This window comes from Danio rerio, chromosome 18 (assembly GCF_049306965.1).
Source record: "Danio rerio strain Tuebingen ecotype United States chromosome 18, GRCz12tu, whole genome shotgun sequence".
In the NCBI taxonomy this organism is placed as follows: domain Eukaryota; kingdom Metazoa; phylum Chordata; class Actinopteri; order Cypriniformes; family Danionidae; genus Danio; species Danio rerio.
This window is the reverse complement of record NC_133193.1, coordinates 8,175,001-8,198,086: the sequence shown is the minus strand read 5'-3', so window position 1 is coordinate 8,198,086 and position 23,086 is coordinate 8,175,001. Positions and strand designations below refer to the sequence as shown.

The window sequence follows — 23,086 nt, the reverse complement described above, 5'->3', positions numbered from 1 at the left end:
GTCCTTCCAGGGGAAGCGTCTAAAAACTAGTAGTTGGACATCCGGAGTTACTGAGATATTAGCCGGGCGGCGTGAAAAACTGCACATTTTCGTGGGTAAAGTTGAATTAAACCATTAAAAGTAGAAGAAAAATGCCCCATTAAGCATCGCTGTTTTAAGTTTGTGCCATTTGAGTATTACGTGCAATTGTGCGAGGCTTAATGAGGGTAACTGAAGTGATGTTTGCATGTTGCAGAGAATAGTATATTTAAAAGGACATATTTGGTAACGTTAACATTTTAAAACAACGTGTTCGGGTGTACTTTTGCTATTAATTGTGGGGAAATGCATTTAAATGTAACAAGACTGTCAAATACTCTATATATGAAGAGTTCAGATGCAAAAACCTCTAACGTTCCATCTGAAAGTGCCATCTGAAATTTCCATTGAAAATGAGCATTTTATCCAGACTCATATGTTTATGTTGAGTTATTTCATTTTAAAGAGCTTTTAAAAAGTATATTCTGTGCTATAAATTTAAAATGACTGAACCCACACACAGGAGCCTGATAAAAATGCTCATTATTGAAGGAAATTTCAAACGGCTTTTAGAGGTTTTTGCATCTCCACTCTTCATATATCCATATAAACATATATACATTTAGAGTTATGCAGTTTATAACGTAATCCTTATGGTACATTTTTTCCGCCTTTTACAAAAACACTTTATTTACTTAATATTTATGTAATTTATACACACGTAATTGCTTTTTATTATATGCATTTATTTTTATTCCGTGTGTACATGTGTATTCATATACATATTTTAGCACAAATTGGTAAATTATTGTAAATATTTTATTGTCGTTTTTTGATTGAAATGATATTGTTTGCAGTTGAATTATTTGCAATTGATGAAATTATATTGTTTGCTTTTTTTTGTATTTTGCCATAATATAGTGAATTGCCTGCATTTCTTTACCTTGTACTTGTACATGTGTAATGGCAATAAAGCTGAATATATTGTAATCTAATATAAACAATACCTTTCCCAAATTGTGTGTACACAGTAAGTATGTATACAGAACAGTTAAACAAATAACTTTGTGCACTTACAGGTAATAAACCCCAAAACCGAAAACTCAGTTTCACAGTTTGAGTTTCTTCTGTTGAACCAGAAAAGATATACTGAAGAATGGAGACTTGCATAGTATTTTATTTTGTTTCTGCAAAAGTATTTCCCCCCTCCAACATTCTTCATAATATCTTCTTTTGTGCATAACGGAAGACTTAAAAAGTCTTAAAAGTTTACAACAACTTGAGGTCAAGTATACAGTGATGAAACATGCCTTTAAGAGCTTATGGTTTATAGAATGAGCATGGTGTACCATTGGTTGTAATATTGTGTGTACATTGACAATCTTTCTACTTTTTTCTGATTCAGTTTTCTATTGATAAAGTGTCGGAGAAGATGGAGCAGTGGCCGCTCTTGTTTTTCGTCGCCCTCTGCATTCTTCAGTCCTCCAGTAAACCGATGGAGAAGAAAGACCGTGTTCATCACGACGTTCCTCTCAGTAACAAAGATCACGATGATGAGGAGAACTTCGACTACGACCACGAGGCTTTTTTGGGACAGGAGGAGGCCAAGACTTTTGACCAGCTCACGCCAGAGGAGAGCAAAGAGAGGCTTGGGTAAAAGTTTTTAACTCTGTATACACTTCAGCATACGTGTCTAAAATGAGCCGCCTTCACTAAACCTGTTAAATAAAACGGCATCATTTTCATTTCAGTACTCAAATCTGTTTTACATGGAGAAGCAGTCTCATCCTTCATCACAAACTCTGTAAATGTCCAGGTTATCCCTCATCTTTTATTATTATTATTGTTATTTTATTATTATTAATTATATAAGTGAAGGGAGGGTAGCAGCACAGTGGCTCAGTGGTTAGCTCTGTCGCCTCACAGCAAGAAGGTCGCTGGTTCGAGTCCCAGCTAGGTCAGTTGGCATTTCTATGTGGAGTTTGCATGTTCTCCCTGTGTTGGCATGGGTCTCCTCCGGGTGCTCCAGTTTCCCCCACAAGTCCAAAGACATGAATTGAATAAACTAAATTGGCTGTACTGTGTGTGTGGGGGGGTGTTTCCCAGTACTAGGTTGCAGCTAGAATGGCATTCGCTTTGTAAAACATATGCTGGAATAGTTGGCTGCTCATTCCACTGTGGCGACCCCTGAAATAGACTAAGCGAAGGAAAATGATTGAATGAATGAAGTAAAAGTATACTTTCTATTGCTTATGTTACCTGCACAGGTGTAAAACGTTTTTAGCAAGAATATAAATGAGAATTCACAAATGTTAATGCAGATTCTTATTGTGTATGTGTTGGAGTGTGCATGTGTGTGTGTGTCAGTGTGTGCCAGAAGTTTTTGTGGTGTAAAAATAGCATATAAAATGATAACAGTAGTTCAAAATTGACCCGTAATACAAACCGTTGAGCGCGAAATGTGTGCAGTCTTCATGACAATAGAAAATTATTGAATTTTTTTTTTCTTTCGAATGTCTGTCATTTTTGAAAAAGTCATCAAACTTTAATATTAATACCTTACATTTCTTAGTTGCATGCTTAAAGGTGCAGTAGGTGATTGTCTTCAGAAGCATTTGTTGTTTTGCTGGTTGAAAGTCTCCACATTCCAATAGTAATGATTACAGTAAATGATCTAAATGTATTTATATGTATTTTTATATTTTGGGTATGGCATAAAACAAAATATGTTCATCCAATTAAATAGTTGGGCCGACATCTCTCATAATTCCGATAAGCAGCTCAAACTGTCTGTCAGCAAATGCAGATTTGAACAACTGCGCAGCCGTTTGTATGCAGCTCCGCCGACTGCTGTGTGCATAGACGTGCTGCGCGTTCATGAGAGAGAGAGCACGACCGTTTGCGATTGGCAAAAACATGCTGAATCAAAACTTTTTAAAATCCTGAAGTTGAATCAATATAGGAGTTCCCTTTCCACGCTGGAGAAAGGATGACACCATGTCTGAATGATTTCTCTTAGACGGTTAATGTTCTGTTTTAAAACTATTTTAGCTTCACGCAAAGCTGATGTAACGTTAGATGTTGTTGTTACAAATGGGTTATATCTTCACCGAAGTGTTCTTCAGCCACTAAAATCTTCCGGTGAAAGGTTGATGAGACTATTTTCAGTTTCATAAGGGGTATTTTACAACATTGATAATGAAGATTTTAATTTAGTTTAACAAAAAAAACACCAGTAAATAGCGCTATTCCGCCTGGTCTCTCCCTACATTGTTTACAGTGTAACTCTAAATATTTGATCTGAAATAGCATGTCAGTTTGGCTTAGTAATGAATGTAATTCCTGCACGCAGCCGGACAAGCACGAGTCGCTTTTAAAACACGTCATCTTTAAGGTGCGCGTGCCCCTGTTTCAGGAGGCGTGGCTCTGGACAGCAGGGGAGGGACTGTGATTCACAGATTTATGCTAAGCTGTGAGCATTGTGGAAGATCACCTACTGCACCTTTTAAACATTTATTTATTTTTATTTATTTATTTATTTATTTATTATTTATTTATTTATTTATTCATATTTATTTATTTGTAATCTTCCAGACATTTAACTTTTTATTCTTTTTCTCTGTTAATGTTTGTGATTTAATTTATTTACATATATTTGAAAATAACAAGTGTAATCTTCAACATTTAAAAAAAAAAAAAAAAAAAATATATATATATATATATATATATATATATATATATATATATATTAAAATTGTGCGCATATTTTTTTTTACGCATAAATAAAAGGAAGCCCAGCAGGCACTAAACATGTTGATTTTAATAATTTTAATAAGATGTTAATTTTAGGTTAGATTTAGGTCGTGACATCAGGTGACCAAAATTCAATGTCTATCTAGCGCCTAAAGACAACGTTATTTTGACGTCCAATAACGATGTCAAATTTAGTTGATTTTAGGTTGTGTTAGAAACTGACCAAAGTCTAACGTTGAGCCAACATCTTAAACCAAAGTCGAATTGACGTCAAATACTGACATTTATTCATTAGGGAATGGCAACCGAAATCCAACGTCTGATACACGTCATCATAGTAGTAACGTCCACACAACGTCATGCTGTAACATCATTAGACACTGATATTTGGTGACTTTTAGGGTGGACATTGATGTCAGCCTGATGTTGGGTTCTAACTCGATTTTCATTCCTAAACAAAATGCAACGTCCCCACGACGTTTAGGTACAGTGTCAATCTGATGTCTAGTTAACATACTGTGCCTGCTGGAAGGTTTAAGAAGAAGGTTTGCAGATCATTAATTCTTTCTCTCTGTACGCAGTAAGATTGTAGAGAAGATCGATGAGGATCACGATGGTTTTGTGACTGCCGATGAGATGAAGCGGTGGATCAAACACGCTCAGAGGCGCTGGATTTATGAGGACGTGGACCGACAATGGCAGGCTCACGATCTCAACTCAGACTCTTTTGTCTCCTGGGAGGAATACAAGAATGCTACGTATGGTTACATACTTGGTGCGTATAGAGTAAAGCTTTTGCTCATGGTGCACATAAATGTAATGTGGGTTTTCAATCCTTTTGGACTGTTAATTTATACTCCCAGTGATAAATCAGATTTGTTTTAGTTGAGGTCAGGATAAAACTTAAGTCCTTTTTTAAGTCTTATGAATAGGGTTTATACATTCATGGAAAAGATGTTTCCCATTACTGGGTTGCAGCTGGAAGGGCATCCGCTGTGTGAAAACAAATGCTGGATAAGTTGGCGGTTTATTCCGCTGTGGCGACCCCTGAATTATAAAGGGAGTAAACCGAAAGGAGAATTAATGAATGAATTCATGGAAAACCTGGAAAAGTCATGGCATTTTCCAGGCCTGGGAAAGTTTTGTAAAAGTCCTGGAAATTAGTTTAACAAATATCTGTATACTTGATTATAGGTTAAAAGTCTTCTTTATGTCCCTGGCCAAACACATGCTCTCACATTGTAAATACATTTTTATAGATATAAGAATACATTTAAGCTAAATAGATTGTGTGTTTTATGATATGGTGTAGTACATTTGCACGTGTTAGCTTCAACCCTGTATGAAGCTAAAATGAAAGAAAAACTTCAATTTCCCTCCCTAGAATTAAAAGGTTAAATTTGATCTTTTTTAGCATGGATCATTAAATTGATTAGACTATTAGCATCTTGCTCAAACGTTTTCTATAATTTCAAGTTTCAATAATTTTTTTATAATAGCAACTTTTCCATTTGTCTCAGTACATGATGTAAGAACAGAAGAGTCCAGATTTGTTCCTTTAAAAATGTAGTTGATAACAACTGTAAACTTTAGTTAGATGCCAGGGAACATTTCACGTATTCTTTTAGCTTTTAACGCTCCCAATTGATTTATTTTTACATGTTTTGTAAATCCAATTTTTAGACCAATTTTCTTTTTTTTTTTTTTACTTTTTTGGTCTTTTTTTTCCCGCATACTTCACCAGTAATATGTCATATGTCTTTTTAGAAATAGAGACTAAAACTAAGTATATTCTCCAAAAAAGTTAAGATTTACTAGTCTAAATTGGTTTATTTTACAGATTAATAATCACATTGGTGAACCGGTAGTAAAATCTCCTACAAATACATATTAAATGAGATATCACCTCGTTGACCTAAAATATATAATAATAATATATAATATTTAATTAAAGTAATAAGCAATTATAGACACATGATCAGCACATATTTAACTTAAAGCTAAATTAAAATGTGTAACTGGAAATAAACTGTATTGTTATTTTTAATTAGTTATTTTTAGTCATTAATGATAATAATAAAATGACTAAATAACTAAAAATAAGTCAAATTTAAAATCTACATTCACAAAAATGGAGCCAGTTTAAAACAATAAATATTTATATAATTTGTATTAACTTTGTTTTTTTATATTTTGTTTAATGTTAGCCCTATATTTCAAGTTACATTTGGATGTCAGTATGTGACCTTAAATGACATGCAATTTACATGCCAGGTGTACGAATTATACATGGTACCAAAATTTTGTTAATTTATAAAAAGAAAAATAGCATTAAAATCAAAAGAAAATAATAATAATAATAAACTTTTTACATTAGAGAGTAAGAATGTGTGTACTAATATAATTCCTTCCAGAATAATCTCAAATGACCACCTTCATTATACACAGGTCGTATAATTGTGAATATATATATATAGCAACAAAATCAGGTCTTTTATCTGTAATAAATTTAATCCATTTCCCCTGGAATATATCCTCTAAGTCAGGGTTTTTCAAAGTCTAAGACAGTGGGCCTCCCTTTTGACACAACTTATCCATTGGCGCCCTCCTCCTCCCAAACACGCACGCACACACACACATACACACATACACACACGCACGCACGCACGCACACACGCACACACACACACACACACACACACACAAAAAATTTCTGGAGGTTTTTCTGCTACCTCATCATGCTTGGTTTCAAGGTGTCGCTGAAGTTTAGCGGGTCTCATGCTGTCACTAGCCAAAATATCTTGATAAACCACACATAAAGGTCGTGGTTCATCAGCTGGTCCTGTCCACGTAAATCCTAAACTCAAATACTGACCATCATATCGTCGTCTTTTGGGTTTAAGCCCTGAACTTGAAGGCTTTGAATCGGGGGGTCTCAGAAACCGACCCATTGTATTAGCAGCATGATTAGCAGGCATATACCTGTATTGGCGGGCTTGCCAAAGAGAAGCGAATTCACAGCTATGGCCTTCTGGGTAAAAAGGTTTTCTTATTTTTGATGTATTATTTTTTTTAGCTTTGTTTAATTTAAACATTTAAAAATAATAAGAAATACATATAATAATTAAACTTAATTATATTTTTATTATATAATATTTTTTCCTGCTCCTCCCCTGACATGCTCTGGCGCCCCCCTGGGGAGGCGCGCCTCACACTTTGAAAACCCCTGCTCTAAGTTGACTACAGTAATGAATGAATGAATTTATTTATTTGTTTATTAATGAATGGCTATAAATCCATCCTGTTTTGATGTGTGTTTAGATGAAGCAGATCCTGAGGATGGTTTTAACTACAGACAAATGATGACCAGAGATGAGCGACGGTTTAAGATGGCCGACCAAGATGGTGACCTGAGGGCCAATAAGGAAGAGTTCACAGCATTTCTTCACCCAGAGGAGTTTGACTACATGAAGGATATTGTAGTACTGGTATGTCTGGGCCATTGTTGTTATCTTCTGTCATTATGTAGTCACCCTTAAATGTCTTCAATAAAGCTGCATGGGATGCTCGCATATGAAAAGCACTTCTCACAAAACAGACGCTTTACACTCAAAAATACCTGTGTATAAATGTTCATTACTACCCTTTCTATGAACAGGATTTGATCATAACTGCAGATCAATGACAGTGCGAAATAGCCTACTGTAACGTCTGTAATTATATTAAATAAGTAAATGCTACATATATGAACACATACAGCCCCTTACAGTACGTTCACACCGAAAGTGGCGAGAGCGTCCAAGGTCGCTCTGGCCGCCCTGGCGACAACGCTGTCTGCCTTCAGCTCCGGCGGCGAGAGCGTCAAAACTCGCTACATTGATCTCGTACTTAAAGGAGCCGTTGCAGCATTATCAGTTACATTCCTGCATAAGACATGTTTTTAGCGTGAAAATGTTGCGCACTTCTTATCAAATTCATATAACAATGGAAGATCAAGTTGCATGTGGTGTGGCTTTGCTCTATTTATCCAATATGTGTCCATATGTCTGAAATATCCTGAAGCAGCAGTACTGTTTTGTACTGTCACATCGCGTGAGATTCCCGCTTTTTAAAGATAAATTTATATAACATTAATGAACATCAGTAACTCACCAGTAACTTATTTAATGTATGTTCCTGTAAGAAAACATTGTAAATAATTGGAAATCCGGCGACCGCAATAATCAAACCCTTGGGAACAACTGTGGTCGGAACAAAAGTTCACAGGTCTGTGTTCCCTGAACTGCTATCAAGCGGTGGACGTCTTTATTCTGATTGCTTGCCGCCGAACCGCGTCATAGCTCATTACCATAAAGTTGACTTCATTTCAACCCTCCTCGACGCTCACGCCGGCGAAGATGCGCCGCGCTGCTCCTCGCCGCTTATCGTCGCCTATCGCCGCCGGCTCTCATTGAAAATGAATGACTTCCGGCTACTTTGACGCTCTCGCCGCTTTCGGTGTGAACGTACGGTTACAGTCTCGGATATGTTACCAACTACAGAAACACTACACACAGCAGACATTTCGTCCTTATCTAGGTTCAAAACAGCACAAAATATAGCCTACACTCAGTAAAAACCTCTTATCTGTGTCTGTAATCTTCAGAAGCACACTCATTCCATCATTCCCAGTTCATATCAGTCCAAAAGGTGATGATAAAAATTAAAACAAGGCAGTTTGTTCTTGTTTGCTGAAGAAATATTGTGCTGCTTTTTTTTCGGCTTCTCTTTTTTTTTTTTACGCTTTACTCTCGGTTTGTCAGTGTCTGACAGGATCAGGTTTCAAAAGCACGTCAATAATCAAACGCACGTTATTATCATGAGCTCGAGGTTTGTTTATTTCAGATATAGACGCTCGGCGAGCGCAAGCAAGAAAGCGAAACCGATCACGCTTCAGACTGGCTCGTTAAAAAATACAAGGCACAGGGTAGATTCTGCTCTACTCCATTGGGGCTATTCATCAAGACGCTACAAGGTTTGTTTGAGCCCGATTGACCATGGCTCGTTATTATATGTATATATAATTCCGCTGTAATCTCTGTGTGTATTTTAAGCATGGCGGGTTTTTTTGTTTTCATTTTGGCTTGTTGCGTAAGCGAATGACGTATCTCTGTAAACCAATAGCGTTCATCTGCGTGTCTAGCTCCGCCTTTTGGTACCCTTTCGAAAGGGTTAGGAAAAGTGGTACAGTTCGGTACGCCTTTTGACAGTGGAAACGGCTATGAAAGCGTACCCTACCATACCACTCAGTGGAAACGGGTCATAATAGACACCTTCTCATCGCCAATTCTATTTGATGTCAAAACTGACAGCTGGAGGGGTGTGGTTAAGTATGTTAGCCACACCCAATACCTCCAAAAGATATAATCTGAGAATATAACCGAAAACAAACAGGGAGTGTATTTCCAGCTTTTAATTAAAGATTACAAAGGCAAACTTTTTTTTTTCTTAAAGGCATGCACAGATGAATTGTTCACTACAAACTAGCAATGTCAGCTAACAAAATCATATGGTCTGTTGTGATTTCATGTGTACTTTACTCAAAACTCCTGAATTTCATCTGTATAAAGCACTCAGACACACAAAAAGACACCATAAAGGTAGTATTTTATACTGCCCTTTGCACTATATTTTAATACGTTTTGGTTAGTATATTATGATGTAATATAACATTAGCATTGTATTAATCTATATTCTGTTACATTTTCTTTGTGTCCAGCTATACATGTCATTTTTTTAAGTTAAACCTTTAGTTCTAAGATCATTTTTGTTTTTGGTTTGATCTACAGGAGACCATGGAGGACATTGATAAAAATGGAGATGGTTTGATCGATTTGAATGAATATATTGGTAAGTTGTTGTTGTTTTTGTGTGTGTGTTTGTGCGTATGTATTTGAAGCGTTGTTTATACCTCGTGTAAGATTTTTATCTCGTTGTTTTGGTCAGTCAAATTAGGAATATTCAACAATATTGGTGGTTTTGATGTGCTTATTTGAGAATAGTGTGCTAACATGGATGAATACACTTGTGAAATGTACTGTACATGTGAATCAGGGCTTCTGCAGGGGGACCTGTTATACCCTTTTTACAAGATGTAAAATAAGTCTCTGATGTCGCTAGAGCGTGTATGTGAAGTTTCAGCTCAAAATACCCCACATATGATGCTTTATTTCTCTTTGAGAAGACCTTTTAAGGCTTTAATCCTAATTCTGCTGTTTTGGTGACTGTCGCTTTAAATTTAAATGAGATCTTTTCAAAAGGGCAGAACTACAAACACCTGTGTGTCAGCATATGCAAATTCAAAAACTAGACTAACATCTTATGCTAATGAGGGAGAGATGGTCACTTACTGGCAGGGCTTTCCCCGTCTGATGATGCATATAAAGGGAGAATGCCAATCAAAGTGTTTCTGCAGGCTGTTTTATCAAGTGTGATTATAAAAAATGAAATGTATACACTTTTACCATTTAGAAGCTGCTGATATTCACACACTGCTGTCACAACTGTGTTTGAACACCCCTAATAAAAGTGAATTTTGCATAATGGGTCTCTTTAAGCCTTTAAATACATCTTGAATCAGAGAAGCAAGTTTTAAATTTTTTAAGCATGGCATCAATTTTTGTGAGGAATTGTTTCATTATTTTAAAGTGAGGCACAAGCATAATTTCAGCATCGATCGTCATTAGTGCCTTTATTGATTATAATGTTCAAGAACGAGCTGCATTGTACTGCATTCATTCAGGTCGTTATTTAGGGATGTGATTTAACCCTATAATTACAGATTTCCCTGTTTTCTTGAGTCTGGGATGCACTGTGTTTTATATTGTTCGCATTTGAATTCCAGAATGTGCATTTTTGTGGCGCCATCTAGCGGCGGTAAGCTTGCAACTGTCCAGAGATGCATGTAAATTAGAGACGTGCTGCAATTTCTTTTTATTGTAAAAGTTATTTGCACTCAATTACATAAATCAGAAGTATTCAAGCCTGAACATGCTTTATGCTAAATTAATTTCAAAGTTATATCAGGTTTGTTTTTTGCTTTGAAGTGTTGCTAGTATTAATACAACTCTCTTGTTCTTGACATTGCCGTTTTGTTTTCCCTTTAGTTTGTTTTTCTTTCAATTTTCTTTAGTTTGTCTTAAAATGGTCTTTCAAAAGTTTTCAATTTTTACTCATAAAACCTACATAATGCAAGAGACAGTGAGAATGATCAGAGCAGCAGCTTTTGTTTTTATTTAAATAACCACAAAAAAAACGCCAAATAAAGTAAGTTTCTTTTCAAATCTATAATTACTAATTTTTTTCTCTCCCTTTTTTTCTTTAGCTACGTACAATGTCATTTTACTCCCCTAGAGTTAAACAGATAAGTTTTACCATTTTTGAACCCATTAATGGTCTGGCAGGAGGACTTTTAGCTTAGCAGAAATCATTGAATCGGATTAGACCATTAGCATCTTACTCAAAATGTAAAAAAAAAAAAAAGACACAGAAATTGTCTGAATGCATTCAAAAATGGTAAAACTCGACTGTTAACTCAAGACGAGTTGTAATAGGAGCTTATTTCTAAAAAAAAAAAAAAAAAATGCAAATCAGGACTGGAAAGAGAATATAATGATTATCATTTCTCTCTCTTTTTTCTTTTTTTTTTCTTCAGCAACTTATGACTAGTTTTTAGCTTAGCATAAATCATTAAATCGGATCGCACCGTTAGCATCTTACTCGATGTTAAAAAAAGATCTAGAAATTGGCCAAATGGATCCAGCGTGATATAACTCAACTGTTTAACACTAGAGGAGTTGTAACGGGAGCCTATTTCCAAAAAAGTGGAAACCAGGACTGGAAAGAGAATATCCTGATTATTATTATTATTTTCTCTCTCTTTGTTTTGTTTTCTCTTTAGCCACTTTTGATGTCATTTTAGTTCCCTAGAGTTAACAGTTGCGTTTTGCCATTTTTTTTAAAATCCATTCTGGGAGGACTTTTAGCTTAGCTTAGCATAAATCATTAAATCAGATTAGACCATTAGCATTGTGCTCAATGTAAAAAATTGGCTGAATAGATAAAAGATGGTAACTCTACTGTTAACTCTAGGGGAGTTAAAATAAGAGGTTTAAAAAAAAAAAAAAAAAAAAGTGGAAATAAGGACTAGAAAGAGAATATTGTGGTGTTTATATTTATATATATATATATATATATATATATATATATATATATATATATATATATATATATATATATATTTAGCAACTCTCGACGTCATTTTACTCCCCTAGAGTTAAACAGTTGAGTTTTACCGTTTTTGAGGCCATTCTTGGTCTGGCAGGATGACTTTTAGCTTAGCTTAGCATAAATCGTTTAATCGAATAAGACCATTGGTATTGCGCTCATTGTTTAAAAAAAAAAGACACCAGAAATTGGCTGAATGTGTTAAAAAATGATAAAACTCAACTGTTTAACTCTAGGGAAGTTGTAATAGGAGTAATAGGAAAAAAGCAGAAATCAGAGCTGGAAAAAGAATATCATGATATCTCTTTGTTTTTTTTTGTTTTTTTTTTGTTTTTCTCTTTAGCAAGTTTTGGCAAGTTTAGCGACGTAATTTTACTCCCCTAGAGTTAAGCAATTGAGTTTTACCATGTTTTTAAAACCCATTTCGGGTCTGGCAGGAGGAGTTTAAGCTTGGTTTTAGCATAAATCACTGAATCTGATTAGGCCATTAGCATCTTTCTCATTGTTTAAAAAAGACATTAAATGGATTTAAAAATGGTAAAACTCAACTGTTTAACACTAGGGGAGTTGCAATAGGAGCCTATTTCCAAAAAAAATGTGGAAATCAGGACTGGAAAGAGAATATTTAGGTGATTTTATTTTTTTCCTCTCTTTGTTTTTACTTAAGCAATTGACGACGTTATTTTACACCCCTGGAGTTAAACAGTTGAGTTTTACCTTTTTTTTTTTTTTTGTCCCATTTCGGGTCTGGCAGGAGCACTTTATGCTTAGCATAAATCCTTGATTCGGATTAGACCATTATCATTGCGCTCAATGTTACCAAAAGACTGTTAATCCAAAAATGATTGGTATAGACTTCTGTATTTGCTGTTGTTTGTATTTCAGGTGATATGTACAGTCAGAACGGAGACTCGTCTGAACCAGAGTGGGTGAAAACAGAAAGAGAACAGTTTACAGAATTCAGGGATAAGAACAAAGACGGTCGTATGGATAAAGACGAGACCCGTGACTGGATCTTACCTGCTGATTACGACCACGCAGAGGCGGAGGCCAAACACCTGCTGTACGAGTCCGACGCAGACAAGGTAAAAGCATGGCATCTCTCTGTGATTTTGCATTTGAATGTGTTCCTTTTAAAAACAACAACCATATTTATCAACCATATAAATCTTTTTAAAAGTGCATCTCAAATAAAGAGAACCTTTCCCTCCCTCAATAAGTCAATTTAGAAATATTTAATCAAATTAGCCACAATTCAACTGAAATCATTTTGGATTTGATAAGCAACTTTTTATTAATGAGACGATGTAAAACTGTGGTGTTTTGTGAGTAATTATATAGGAAAAAAATTAATGACAAAGTCAACACAACTGTTTTATGTTGCTTTTATTTTAATCAGGTTTCAACTACATTTTATACATATATATATATATATATATATATATATATATATATATATATATATATATATATATATATATATATATATATATATATATATATATATATATATACACACATACACACACACACACACACACACACACACACACACACAAAGTTTGACTTTAATATTTTTAGTCAGTTTGATTGATTTAAGTTGAGATGAATAAAGTTAATTTTTATTCAACGGAAAATTAAAGGAAGCGTGAAAAATAAATTGTTACCATGTAAATATTTGTCCTTTTTATTAATTAATAATGTTAAAATATGTCATTCCTTATTGGTTGGTACATTTGAAGCATTTTCCATTCATTTTCATCACACTGGAATATAAATATAATTTATATTAATATAAATATAATATAATATAAATATAATTTAGTTACTAAATCCATTAATAATGTGAAGTACTGCAGAAGGCTCAAGTGTGATTGGTAACATTTTGGTCTGTTATCAATTGTTAAATCTTTATAATCCACTAAAGGCTGATATATACTTCTATTTCAAGCGCACGCATGTGCTCCGGCACAGCCTTTGCACACTCGCGTAGCCCTAACCTTGGCTGACGCCGATGCTGAGACACACCTCTCAAAAAAAAATGTCACCGCACGACACAACGACGTGTATTAGAAGCTCTGTGTTTGTTTGGCTTGGTATCAGTGACATATCTGTGCAGTGCTGAGAGTTGCGAGCCCAATGGAGTGAGTGTTTACAAGTGTCGAGTCCTGTGAAGCTCCTCCTCGCACCTCAAGGGGGCTAATAATATTAACCTTAAAATGATTTTAGAAAAATTTAAAACTGCTTTTATTCTTGCCGGAATAAAACAATTAAGACTTTCTCCTGAAGAAAAAATATTATCAGACATACAGTGAAAAATTCCTTGCTCTGTTAAACATCACTCGGGAAATATTTAACAATATTCACAGGAAGACTAAACATCGTAACCTAAAATGTATGTCTGATTTATTCTGATGGGATTATAAAGGCAAATAATACTGCTTTAAATGGTGCAAAAGCTGAAAATCATTATTTCACAGGCTATTGGTTTGCTTTTTTTAATCTCAACAACTGCTCCAATAATTCTGTTTTTGATTTCCATGACAGGACGGCCGTCTCACAAAGCAGGAAATTGTGGATAAGTATGACTTATTTGTTGGGAGCCAAGCAACAGATTTCGGCGATGCTCTGGTGCGACACGATGAGTTTTAACTTTATGAACTTTGCGCTTGAAAACAAATGCAAAATGAACAATAATTTATTTTATCATTTCAAGCATCCCACGGTGTGAAACTGTACTGTGTTTGCAAAACATTTCTGTTCTTCTACAGCAGCGACTCCATCAAATCCAGCTTGATTTGCCTTTTTATATACATCTCCAGCTCTTCGCTCTTGGATTCTGATGCGATTTCAAATGCACTGATGAAATAGTATTCAGATCAGCTTGTGAAGCTTTTGGAGAGGTTTGTCTAACGATTTATTATGCACCCCGTGTAATGCAGCATAATGGCATACATGTAAACCAACCCAGCCAAGAGTAATAACATTAGATATAAGAGGAGTTCTTGCGCATAATATGACCTAAGCATTGCCCTTATGTACACTACTTGTCTAAATAATATCAACCACTACATGTACAGTTCATATTTATCTGCATTTACCATAGTGAAAACCACGTATAGTATTAGATCTTAGAGAATTTTAGATTTGGTTGACGGGGATCAGCATGTCATGGCTTGAGCTGATCTGTCATCAGCCTCGCTTTAATATTTAGTCATTAAAGGAGTAGTTCACCACAAAATATAAATTCTGGCCTTATTTACTCCGCATTCATCCTTGTTTTAAACCTTTTTTCTGTTGAAGACAAATTAAGATATTTTGAAGAATGTTGGAAACCTGTAACCATTGACCATTATTATTTTTTTCTCCTATGAAGGTCAATGGTTACCTGTTTTCAGCTTTCTTTAAAATATCCTTGGTGTTCAACAGAAGGAAGAAACACTTAACTAACTAACTACACTTGGTAACTACTTGAGAATAAGATGAGAAATGAGTAATTTTTTGGGGGGTGAACGATCCCTTTAAATGCAAGGACCATTCAGCCTTAAAGGACCACTGAACATCGTTTCTTCCACTGCTACATTTATTTAGTGTTTTTGCTTTCAATAATAGACTGAAGCAACAAACTAATGATCATCTTCCCTCAAGTGCCTTTTCAGTCTCCCTCATATCCTGTAAATGGCTTCAAGGCTGTTATGAAAACTTTTTCTTTCTTTCTGCGAGTTGTACATGACTGAACCTCTCTTAAAGGGATAGCTCACCCCAAAATTCAAAATTTGTCATAATTTACTCAACCTAGATTTATTCCAGACCAGTTTTGTTGAAGATATACTGAGAATGTCAGATACTGGTGACCATGGATTTCCATTGTGTGGTTCATATTCATTTTCAAGTCAATGGTTACCGGTTTTCAACATTCTTCAAATTATCTTCTTTTGACTTCAACAAAACTGGTTTGGAATAAGTAAATGATGACAATTGTAATTTTGGGGTGAACTATCCCGTTAACATTAGAATATAGTTCGTGTATATATGTCTATAATTGAATGTGAATTCCATTCAGTATGCTGTGGTCAGGTATTGTAAATACTAAGAGTGTTTTCTCAATAAAATTGCTTAAATCTAGTCATTTTATCTGGTTTTTACCTTTGTTTGGTGTACATGGTTAATTTCCACTCATTATAATCTTATCCTCTGGGCTAGCTATAATCTATCTTGATAATTTCTACTGAATTCTGTTGACTTGTGACAACAAAAATGCTGATCGACTATTTGAAAGGAATGGTTCATGCACATATAACGATTGTCATTTCCTCATGCTTCACTCATTATGTTTCGAAGAGTGTTGGAAACCGATGACTTCGGTAGTATTTGTTTTTCTTACTCTGAAAGTCAATGGCTGAGGGTTATCAACATTCTTCAAAATATCTTTTGTGTTTAGCAGAAAGAAACTGAGAGCTGTTTGGAACCACTTAAGGGTGAGTAGTTGGTTAATAATTGTTCACTTTTGGGTGAACTATCCCTTTAGGCTGATTTTCTTTTTTCCTGAGACTAAATTTGTGGCATTTTTCATCTAGAAATGGAAGGTCTGACCACCGAATTCTGTTCAGTAAGTCATGGAAGTGTAGTGGTAAAACAAGCTAGCAACTTGCAAGTTCATGCTAGCTTACTGTTAAAACAAGCTAACAAATTTTCGCTTGCAACATATTAAAATGTTGATGCTCTTACAATGTGTTTGCCGTATGTTAGGATTGTCATAAAACATTTTAGCAACATGCTAATGACAGCATTCAAGTATTATTATTGTTAGCAACATTAATATGTGCAAGCCATGATGGGTTAAACATGTTAGAAACTGATTCATGCTAGTATAGATAAAATTTGAACATTTAACATTAACTTATTTCATGCTAACAGTCTGCCAACATGTTAGCAGCATGTTAAAAGTAAACATGGTAGCAACAATGCTTAGCAATAACAATGTAATATCATGTTAACGTGCAAGTGAGTCAACTATGTCAGAAGGGTTAGCAAAATGTTAAAACGTTTTATTAATGCATTCAGGGTCGCTGGTCGCGGGGGAAGTTAGAACTGTTCAAACGGCCCTCAATGTTTATGGGACCCAGAAATATTATTTGGCCCCCCTCACTACTAGTCACTTACATCCGTGACCCCAATTACATAACTTCCACGAGCTCCATTCTCCTCTCATATCCCTCCCCCCACCATTTTGGACGTGAAATAGACACTAATGCTTTAATAGGGCCTGCGCTGACCAGCCCCTGAACATATTAAAACAAGCTAGCAACATGCTACTACAACAGGTTAGCAACAAGTGAAAGTCTTCGCAAATGAAGTCATATTAGCTAAAACATGTCAAGTCTTTTACTTTCTGTCCACTTCACTGTAAGTTTAAAGACATGGCTTCTAAATCTTTCATGATCAATTTTTAGGCCCATAAACAGCATTTTGACATTTTTAGTAATTATTTTTAATATTGCACTCACCGGCCACTTTATTAGGTACTCCTTACTAGTACCGGGTTGGATCCCCTTTTGCCTTCAGTACTGCCTTGATCCTTCATGGCGTAGATTCAACAAAGTACTGGAAATATTCCTCTGAGATTTTGCTCCATACTGACATGATAGAATCAAGCTAGTAATCACAGTTACTGCACATGCATGATGAAAATCTCCCATTCCACCACATCCCAATGGTGCTCTATTGGATTTAGATCTGGTGACTTTAGAGGTCATTTGAGTACAGTGAACTCATTGTCATGTTCAAGAATCTGAGATGTTCACGCTATATGATATGGGACGTTATCCTGCTGGAAGTAGCCATAAGAAGATGAGTACACTGTGGTCATATTCATCTGTTGTAAATTTCTATTCATATCTAATACAAACTGTATATAGTGTTCATAGTACATCCATCTGTAAATATTACCCATAGTTTTTTGATAATTGCAATTAATAAACCATACCTGTATCCTGCACTTGCTGCTACTGCACTCCTGGATAGACCTGATAGCCTTGGTTGCCTTGTAATTGTACATATGTAATGACTATAAAGTTGAATCTAATCTAATCTAAAGCGATGGGCATAGTCAGCAACAATACTCAGGTAGGCTGTGGCGTTGAGGCAATGCTCAATTGGTACTAATGGGCCCAAAGTGTGCCAAGAAAATATCCCCCACACCATTACACCACCACCAGCAACCTGAACCGTTGATACAAGGCAGGATGGATCCATGCTTTCGTGTTGTTGAAGCCATATTCTGACCCCACCATCTGAATGTCGCAGCAGAAATCGAGACTCATCAGACCAGGCAACGTTTTTCCAATCTTCTATTGTCTAATTTTGGCGAGCCTGTGGAACTGGTAGCCTCAGTTTCCTGTTATTAGCTGACAGGATACCTGCAGACCTCAGTTGTAACAAGTAGTTATTTGAGTTACTGTTGCCGTTCTATCAGCACCAACCAGTCTGGCCATTCTCCTCCGGCAACATCAAGGCATTTGCGCCTACATAACTGCCGCTCACTGGATATTTTCTCTTTTTCGGACCATTCTCTGAGAGGGTTGTGTGTGAAAATCCCAGTAGATCAGCAGTTTCTGAAATACTCAGTCCAGCCCGTCTGGCACCAACAACCATGCTACATTTAAAGTCATTTAAATCACCTCTCTTCCCCATTCTGATGCTCGCTTTGTCTACATGCTTTAATGCATTGAGTTGCTGCCATGTGATTGGCTGACCAGAAATTTGCGTTAAGCAGTTGGACAGGTGTATCTAATAAAGTGGCCAGTGAGTATATATTGGCGCTCCATGCAAGTCTAGCAGAAGAACCTCATAACAAACAGTCTATTGTTATAGTCATCAGTAGATTTTATTGCGATTAGTCCAGTACAATACAAAGTGCAATATAAATAAAAAAGTATGTGTATGTGCAATGTTTCAAATCATGTAGAAAGGGCACAGATTCAGAACATGTATAGATAAACCAGCGTCGCAGGACAAGTAGCATGCAAAACACTGAGTTAGAAGCTCCTATGAATGTTTGTTGTCCTGCGGAAACCAAAACTGGTCCTTTTCCATTTTCCGAAAGGCTCATTTGGTGCTCAATGTCATATCAATCAGTATCATTATTAGCTTTCTTCAATCTTAATCGCCATCATCGTCAAGATGTTTGTCGAAAAACTGAAGAACCTGAAGATAGTTCAGTTGTTGACTGCTTGAATCTGAACTAGACCCGGACTGCTCTCCTGGACTGCTGTCGTCTAAATTAGTTGCGATGTCCTCGTTAATGTAATAGGAGTCATGAGTTTGTAGATCAGCGGTGAAGTTACTTGCATCTTGAGTGTTTTGCACAGAACTTTCAGCTCCTGAAACCACAGCATCTACAGTGAGATCGTCAGACTGTCTGACACAATCTGACTGAACGTTTTCTGAATGTTTATAGGAAACCAAGGCTTTAGTGTTTATTATTTGCGACTCTCCTTTAAAACTGGAGAACGCAGCATCTTCTGAATGAGTTTTTTGCGATGGCGAATGGTCTCGTTCTGGAGTTAAAGTCGAGTCTCTGTGTATTTTCTCCAGGTCAGACTTAATTCTGTGTATTCCAGATACTTTTTGTGGTGGATCTGCATGAATATCTTCAGAATCGGTCTGATTTGCAATGGCAGTTTCATAGTCTTGGTCGACTTGTGTATTAAGCATTTCTGATGCATCGTCACAATATGAAGTGGGACTTTGTATTTCAAGTTCTTCGGTGACATCCGAATCGCCATTTTCTAATCCATAATCCATGTTAATTTCCTCAAAATCCGAGCAGACTTCTACTTCGGTTGTGAAGGTGGTGGTTTCTTCACTCTCCTCGTCACATTCGCGAACCACGACGTAGTCCTGAAATGACACTGTTTTATTGTTGAATCTGTGCACGGGTCTCCCGTTGGGCCGCAGCGCCAGATAATTGCGTCTTGGTTCTTTTAATAGGGATTTGTTAAATGTTATTGATGGTAAGTTTGCAGCAGATGATGATGATGATGGTGGTGGTTCTTCTGTTTTGGTGTAGATGCCCTGTTTGCCGTAGAAGGGTGAAGTGGAGTAGTCGTATTCGCTGAACGCCTCGTTGTGACGTGAAAATGTGTCCTCCATTAAAGGCATTGGTGCGCTGTGGTTCACCTGTCAAAGAAAGGCTGTTTGTCAGCTCTGCTTCTCTCAAAACATACTTCTGTTGTCAAATACATGTTATAGGAGATTTGGTAGCATTTTGCTAGAAGGGCTGTTCTGTTCGAATGAGATTTTTTGTTTCACTAAAAAAGTGATCATAAAAACATTTATGACACAATTATAATGGCCTTATGACAATCATGTTTATGACAGATTTATGACAAGTTTTGTTGTCCTGGTAATGCCAAGTTGTGAAGACAAAAACATAGTCATTTGTCATAGCAAACTATGTAATCTTTGCATTTAAAATGACATAACTGAGCAAATGACATTTAATAACACTGTCATAGGACTGCATAAAATCTCCTTCACATTCACGACAGTCTTATGAACAAGTCAAGTGTTACCAATTTGGTTCTATAAAATTGATGATACACACATATATTAGTGTACCACTGTATTTTCAAGAATACAATAAACCAGTGGTTCTCAACCACGTTCCTGGAGGACCACCAGCACTGCATGTTTTGGATGCCTCCTTTGACTCTCACACCTCTTTTACAGGTCTTTCAGACTCTGCTGATGATCTGAATCAGGCATATCTAGTTAAGGAGACATGGAAAATGTGCAGAGCTCGTGGTTCTCCAGCAACAGGGCTGAAAATACTGCAATAATTTGTAACTTTAAAAAAAAAATTTGGGGGTTAATTTGTATGCGATTCATGCAATGTATAATCTGATTCATACATTTTAGTGTGATTTGCCCATCCCCCCAAATGAGAAGTGGTGGAGAGGGGTGGAGTTTGGGGATACATTTGAAAATAGTTTTTAAACCAGTGAAATTGTATGAATTCGTACAAATTAGATAATGCTTTTTTTAAAGTTACCTCATGTATAACATGTATAGTTACCTCATGAGATTGATTGAAAAAAAACTCTCATGAAATTGCTTTAGCAAATCATCTCGATTTATTAACGAAAGTCTGAGATGATATTTTAGGAATTTATGGAATGAAAATGCGATATAAAGAGGTTCACTAAGGGAAGAAAAGTAACACAAACTCACCATCTGGAACCACCGCAGTTTCTAGACGTGGAATATTGGAAAATGCAAAAAAGATAGATTTTATGACTTGTTTAAAATTTGATAAATATGGAAATCATATATTTTTAGCTTGTCTGGATTTATTGTTGTTCTGTTTATGTTAAAAACATGTTGGTAAGACTTTTTTTTTTGGATAATCTCTTGCACATTTTGTTGACAAAAAAATTGCAACTACAAGCCAACCAAGGGTGCTTTCACACGTACACTTTTGTTTTAAAGTGCCAAAGTAATCACTCCTAGACTGCATGGGTGAGGTGGTCTCGGCTCAATTGAAACGAACCCTGGAGCGGTTCGATTGCAGTGAGAAAGCGATCCGATACGAGCGCGGTTATATCACAGTGTTTTATGGATATGTAATAGGCATACGGCTATATGAAGAGAGAATTATGAGTAGGGCGGGAAGTTTCGCGAGTCTCCGGATGCCCGCAAACGAGTGATGATCTCCCGGTAATCTCGCGTCTCCCTCCCGGTCCTCAAATAGGCATCGTCGCGCACCCTTCTCACCCCTTCCCCACCGCATCTTCCCCACAGCACCTTGTCAATCACCACCAAACCATCACCTCTCCTGACAGCTGAGCGGGACGCTGCAAAATAAACCCTGACACTTTGACCAATGTGAGGAGAGTTTACTCACACGTGACTTGTTTTAGCTCTTTTGGTCCGATTAGAAACTTTGCAGTGTGACAGCGAACCGCTCCAAGAGCAACACTGTAACATTTGTAATCTCTGTTTCAGAACAACTGAATCGATTCACAGCTGTGAAAGCACTCTAATTCTCATTTGAGTATTTGTCAGGGTTCTGCCACTCTGGTCTTGTAAATTCTTGTTTTGGTGGCAGAGTCTGGACACCAGCTCTGTCTTGTCCTGTCCTGTTGTGCTCGAGTTTTCTCGGGTCAAGCACTTATTTTCTGTCATTGTGTGTATCTGTGTCACGCCATCGTGAGTGCGCGCAGACTGTACGCGCTCCCGCTTGATGTGGGCACGCAGGGTCTCTGCGTGCTTGGGACACGGGCTCTTGTACTCGTGTTTGTGTTTTGTTTCATTGGCATAGCGCTGTTTCATTCTCAGCGTCTCAGTCTGGTTGGTTTCGGTTGGCGCTGAGATAAAACATGAGCGTTGCTTATGTGTGAGCGCACTGTATGGTCAGGTGTTTTAATTTTATCGTGTGCTCATGTCTTGCATTTATGTTTGTTTTGTCAAGGCAAGTGGAATTGTGTTTACATCGTGGCCTCGTGCTTCAGTCTTGTCCTTTATTGTGAACGCGGTTAATGAGTTCTGTCATTGGCTGCGGGTTCTAGTCTCGTTTTATGTGAGCACATGGCTTGTGTTGTCTCTTTGTGTCCTGTGCTCTCCCGTCTATTCCCACCCTCCTTGTTAACCCATTATTAGTTTATTAGGATCACCTGTTTGTGTTTTAATTTACTTCTGCGTATATTCTCCTCGTGTCTGCTGTCCTGTGCCAGATCGTCGTCGTTTCCTGCCTTGTCCTGTCCTCAAGTCCTGATTCCTGCTAGCCTGCCCAGTCTAGTTTGATTTGATCGTTTATTTGTTTCATTAATGTTTTCCCCCTCAGGGTAGTTTGTTTAGCTTTTATTTTCATTTTATTATTATTAAAGACCTATTATTTTCTGCAATTGACTTCTTGCTCATTTTCCCCAACCACAAACTGTGACAGTAATAGTAGACGGTCTGCTTAATATCTGTTGATGCTGCTCCTTCAACAGATGTTTAACTGACTATAACAAAACTTTATAACTAGCCTAACCCTAACCCCAGC

At 36.6% G+C, this 23,086-nt stretch overlaps 3 protein-coding genes across 25 annotated transcripts in view; 2 read left to right on the top strand and 1 right to left on the bottom strand.

Moving 5' to 3' along the window:
* Nucleotides 1–23,086, top strand: part of LOC101882393 (uncharacterized) — a 771,022-nt gene that overhangs the window by 607,420 nt on the left and 140,516 nt on the right. The gene's annotated exons all lie outside the window — the stretch shown is intronic.
* On the top strand, nucleotides 32–16,157 carry calub (calumenin b). 2 transcript variants are annotated; one of them, XM_005158983.5, is made up of 7 exons: nucleotides 32–91; nucleotides 1,424–1,671; nucleotides 4,353–4,546; nucleotides 7,093–7,259; nucleotides 9,600–9,660; nucleotides 12,922–13,121; nucleotides 14,584–16,157. In XM_005158983.5, the coding sequence occupies exons 2-7, from the start codon at nucleotides 1,451–1,453 to the stop codon at nucleotides 14,686–14,688; spliced, it is 948 nt and encodes a 315-aa protein (XP_005159040.1). In that variant the 5' UTR covers nucleotides 32–91; nucleotides 1,424–1,450; the 3' UTR covers nucleotides 14,689–16,157.
* LOC100537321 (cadherin-related family member 5) overlaps nucleotides 18,899–23,086 on the bottom strand; it is a 31,485-nt gene continuing 27,297 nt past the window's right edge. For all 22 annotated transcript variants that reach the window (XM_073930248.1, XM_073930240.1, XM_073930250.1 and 19 more), the window contains 2 exons: nucleotides 21,271–21,291; nucleotides 18,899–20,217 (listed from right to left, as the gene is read on the bottom strand). In XM_073930248.1, coding sequence (XP_073786349.1) covers nucleotides 19,198–20,217; nucleotides 21,271–21,291 — 1,041 coding nt within the window. In that variant the 3' untranslated portion in view covers nucleotides 18,899–19,197. The remainder of the gene's footprint in view (nucleotides 20,218–21,270; nucleotides 21,292–23,086) is intronic.

Excerpts from the sequence above, each read along its gene's own strand:
- calub (XM_005158983.5), top strand. The coding sequence starts at position 1,451 with ATGGAGCAGTGGCCGCTCTTGTTTTTCGTCGCCCTCTGCATTCTTCAG. Across the intron at positions 4,547-7,092 it reads TACGTATGGTTACATACTTG|ATGAAGCAGATCCTGAGGAT; the intron begins GTGCGTATAGAG and ends ATGTGTGTTTAG. Across the intron at positions 13,122-14,583 it reads ACGAGTCCGACGCAGACAAG|GACGGCCGTCTCACAAAGCA; the intron begins GTAAAAGCATGG and ends TTTCCATGACAG.